The sequence below is a fragment of the Caretta caretta genome, chromosome 1, assembly GCF_965140235.1.
Source record: "Caretta caretta isolate rCarCar2 chromosome 1, rCarCar1.hap1, whole genome shotgun sequence".
Classification (NCBI taxonomy): domain Eukaryota; kingdom Metazoa; phylum Chordata; order Testudines; family Cheloniidae; genus Caretta; species Caretta caretta.
In genome coordinates, this window is record NC_134206.1 from 233,726,751 (window position 1) to 233,731,065 (window position 4,315).

The 4,315-nt window shown below is 50.2% G+C and overlaps 1 protein-coding gene across 1 annotated transcript; it reads left to right on the plus strand.

Moving 5' to 3' along the window:
• Nucleotides 1–301: 301 nt before the first annotated feature.
• Nucleotides 302–3,167, plus strand: LOC125630406 (uncharacterized). Its single transcript, XM_048836316.2, has 2 exons — nucleotides 302–2,043; nucleotides 2,632–3,167. Exons 1-2 carry the CDS (start codon nucleotides 1,461–1,463, stop codon nucleotides 3,141–3,143), a joined length of 1,095 nt encoding a protein of 364 aa, XP_048692273.2. The 5' UTR covers nucleotides 302–1,460; the 3' UTR covers nucleotides 3,144–3,167.
• The last annotated feature ends 1,148 nt before the right edge of the window (nucleotides 3,168–4,315 follow it).

Consider the following 4,315-nt stretch of genomic DNA (forward strand, 5'->3'; position numbering starts at 1 on the left):
ACGCTATTGTGATTGGAAACCCGAGCGCTGCCCGCCCCCCAGCCTCACTCAATCCCCTTCAAGGACACAGGCGCATGGCTGCAGCCTCGCCCCACGTCCCGACCCCAAATGGGCCAGCCACTACTTGAGTCACTTTCAGGAAGGGGAAAGGAGGACTTCTGGCACCTTAGGGACTAACATATTTATTTGAGCAGAAGCTTTCGTGAGCTACAGCTCACTTCATGGGATGCATGAAACCTTTCAGGAAGGGGGTTTGGTCGGCGCCTGCAAGGTTGCACAGTGCGGCTCTCTCAAGCCAAAACTTTTCAGCTGCAGAGCGGACCTCTAACCCCTCTGCTGCATGAATGAGTCTTTATAAACCCAGTCCCTACCGCACACCTATTAGAGCGCATCCACAAAACCAATTTGTGTGACCTCCAACGTCAAACCCGCCCTTCCTTCCCCCCTCCTCGTGCAGTCTCTCCTTCATTCAGGCTTAACCTTCAACTAGCTTTTTAAAAAGCCTCTTTCTCTTGTGACAAGTAACTTCACAGGGTAGCAAGGAACTGCGACAGCAACAGGGCTTGCCTACAAAATCCAGCTACTAACAGGGTCCCTACCCCTACACTATCCATGCCTTAAGCACTAATGAATGGATCATCAGGACAGGACTGCCCCAGAGGGAAGTATTACCATCCCCATTTTACTGATGGTGAAAGGAGACACAGATTGATTAAGTAATTTGCTCAAGGTCACCCAGAATGGTTGTGGCAGAGGCAGAAACTAGCTCTAAATCCCAGGCCAATGCCTCAATCAGTATCTATTAGTATTTTTATTCCTGTAGTGCCTAGGGGATTCCAGCTGAAATGTGGACCCTGTTATACTAGGCACTGTACAACCATTAAGAGACAGTGCCTGCCCTATCCAGGTATGTTTGATGGTCCCCTTCACATAGTTTCTGATTGCCTCAAAAGTATTATTGAATTTCTCCTCCCAGCATGCTGGTGAAGTGAAGTATTATCCCTATTTTCAGAGGGAGATCTTAGATTACGTGACTTGCCTAAATTCACACAGGATGGCTTTGGCAGAGTAAGGAATTTAACTACTGCAGTGCCTAAACTCTAAGCCCTGGTCTACACTAGGACTTTAGGTCGAATTTAGCAGCATTAAATCGATGTAAACCTGCACCCGTCCACACGATGAAGCCCTTTATTTCGACTTAAAGGGCTCTTAAAATCGATTTCCTTACTCCACCCCTGACAAGTGGATTAGCGCTTAAATCGGCCTTGCTGGCTTGAATTTGGGGTACTGTGGACACAATTTGACGGTATTGGCCTCCGGGAGCTATCCCAGAGTGCTCCATTGTGACCGCTCTGGACAGCACTCTCAACTCAGATGCACTGGCCAGGTAGACAGAAAAAGAACCGCAAACTTTTGAATCTCATTTCCTGTTTGGCCAGCGTGGCAAGCTGCAGGTGACCATGCAGAGCTCATCAGCAGAGGTGCCCATGATGGAGTCCCAGAATCGCAAAAGAGCTCCAGCATGGACCGAACGGGAGGTACGGGATCTGATCGCTGTTTGGGGAGAGGAATACGTGCTATCAGAACTCCGTTCCAGTTTTCGAAATGCCAAAACCTTTGTCAAAATCTCCCAGGGCATGAAGGACAGAGGCCATAACAGGGACCCGAAGCAGTGCCGCGTGAAACTGAAGGAGCTGAGGCAAGCCTACCAGAAAACCAGAGAGGCGAACGGCCGCTCCGGGTCAGAGCCCCAAACATGCTGCTTCTATGATGAGCTGCATGCCATTTTAGGGGGTTCAGCCACCACTACCCCAGCCGTGTTGTTTGACTCCTTCAATGGAGATGGAGGCAATACGGAAGCAGGTTTTGGGGATGAAGAAGATGATGATGATGATGAGGTTGTAGATAGCTCACAGCAAGCAAGCGGAGAAACCGGTTTTCCCGACAGCCAGGAACTGTTTCTCACCCTGGACCTGGAGCCAGTACCCCCCGAACCCACCCAAGGCTGCCTCCTGGACACAGCAGGCGGAGAAGGGACATCTGGTGAGTGTACCTTTTAAAATACTATACATGGTTTAAAAGCAAGCATGTGAAAGGATTACTTTGCCCTGGCATTCGCAGTTCTCCTGGATGTACTCCCAAAGCCTTTGCAAAAGGTTTCTGGGGAGGGCAGCCTTATTGCGTCCTTCATGGTAGGACACTTTACCACTCCAGGCCAGTAACACGTACTCGGGAATCATTGTAGAACAAAGCATTGCAGTGTATGTTTGCTGGCATTCAAACAACATCCGTTTTTTATCTCTCTGTGTTATCCTCAGGAGAGTGAGATATAATTCATGGTCACCTGGTTGAAATAGAGTGCTTTTCTTCAGGGGACACTCAGAGGAGCCCATTCCTGCTGGGCTGTTTGCCTGTGGCTAAACAGAAATGTTCCCCGCTGTTAGCCACAGGGAGGGGGGAAGGTTGAGGGGGTAGTCACGCAGTGGGGGGGAGGCAAAATGCGACCTTGTAACGAAAGCACATGTGCTATGTATGTAATGTTAACAGCAAGGTTTACCCTGAAAGAGTGTAGCCACTGTTTTATAAAATGTGTCTTTTTAAATACCGCTGTCCCTTTTTTTTCTCCACCAGCTGCATGTGTTTCAGTGATCACAGGATCTTCTCCTTCCCAGAGGCTAGTGAAGCTTAGAAGGAAAAAAAAACGCACTCGCAATGAAATGTTCTCCGAGCTCATGCTGTCCTCCCACACTGACAGAGCACAGACGAATGCATGGAGGCAAATAATGTCAGAGTGCAGGAAAGCACAAAATGACCGGGAGGAGAGGTGGCGGGCTGAAGAGAGTAAGTGGCGGGCTGAAGACAGGGCTGACGCTCAAATGTGGCGGCAGCGTGATGAGAGGAGGCAGGATTCAATGCTGAGGCTGCTGGAGGACCAAACCAGTATGCTCCAGTGTATGGTTGAGCTGCAGCAAAGGCAGCTGGAGCACAGACTGCCACTGCAGCCCCTCTGTAACCAACCGCCCTCCTCCCCAAGTTCCATAGCCTCCACACCCAGACGCCCAAGAACGCGGTGGGGGGCCTCCGGCCAACCAGCCACTCCACCACAGAGGATTGCCCAAAAAAAGAAGGCTGTCATTCAATAAATTTTAAAGTTGTAAACTTTTAAAGTGCTGTGCTTAAAGTGCTGTTTGGCATTTTCCTTCCCTCCTCCACCACCCCTCCTGGGCTACCTTGGTAGTCATCCCCCTATTTGTGTGATGAATGAATAAAGAATGCATGAATGTGAAGCAACAATGACTTTATTGCCTCTGCAAGCAGTGATTGAAGGGAGGAGGGGCGGGTGGTTAGCTTACAGGGAAGTAGAGTGAACCAAGGGGCGGGGGGTTTCATCAAGGAGAAACAGAACTTTCACACCGTAGCCTGGCCAGTCATGAAACTGGTTTTCAAAGCTTCTCTGATTCGTACCGCGCCCTCCTGTGCTCTTCTAACTGCCCTGGTGTCTGGCTGCGCGTAACCAGCAGCCAGGCGATTTGCCTCAACCTCCCACCCCGCCATAAACGTCTCCCCCTTACTCTCACAGATATTGTGGAGCACACAGCAAGCAGTAATAACAGTGGGAATATTGGTTTCGCTGAGGTCTAAGCGAGTCAGTAAACTGCGCCAGCGCGCGTTTAAACGTCCAAATGCACATTCTACCACCATTCTGCACTTGCTCAGCCTGTAGTTGAACAGCTCCTGACTACTGTCCAGGCTGCCTGTGTACGGCTTCATGAGCCATGGCATTAAGGGGTAGGCTGGGTCCCCAAGGATACATATAGGCATTTCAACATCCCCAACAGTTATTTTCTGGTCTGGGAATAAAGTCCCTTCCTGCAGCTTTTGAAACAGACCAGAGTTCCTGAAGATGCGAGCGTCATGTACCTTTCCCGGCCATCCCACGTTGATGTTGGTGAAACGTCCCTTGTGATCCACCAGAGCTTGCAGCACTATCGAAAAGTACCGCTTGCGGTTTATGTACTCGGCGGCTTGGTGCTCCGGTGCCAAGATAGGGATATGGGTTCCGTCTATGGCCCCACCACAGTTAGGGAATCCCATTGCAGCAAAGCCATCCACTATGACCTGCACATTTCCCAGGGTCACTACCCTTGATATCAGCAGATCTTTGATTGCGTGGGCTACTTGCATCACAACAGCCCCAACAGTAGATTTGCCCACTCCAAATTGATTCCCAACTGACCGGTAGCTGTCTGGCGTTGCAAGCTTCCACAGGGCTATCGCCACTCGCTTCTCAACTGTGAGGGCTGCTCTCATCTTA

Coding starts and splice junctions, on each gene's coding strand:
- LOC125630406 (XM_048836316.2), top strand. CDS start 1,461: ATGCAGAGCTCATCAGCAGAGGTGCCCATGATGGAGTCCCAGAATCGC. Junction 2,044..2,631: donor AGGCGGAGAAGGGACATCTG/GTGAGTGTACCT, acceptor TTTCTCCACCAG/CTGCATGTGTTTCAGTGATC.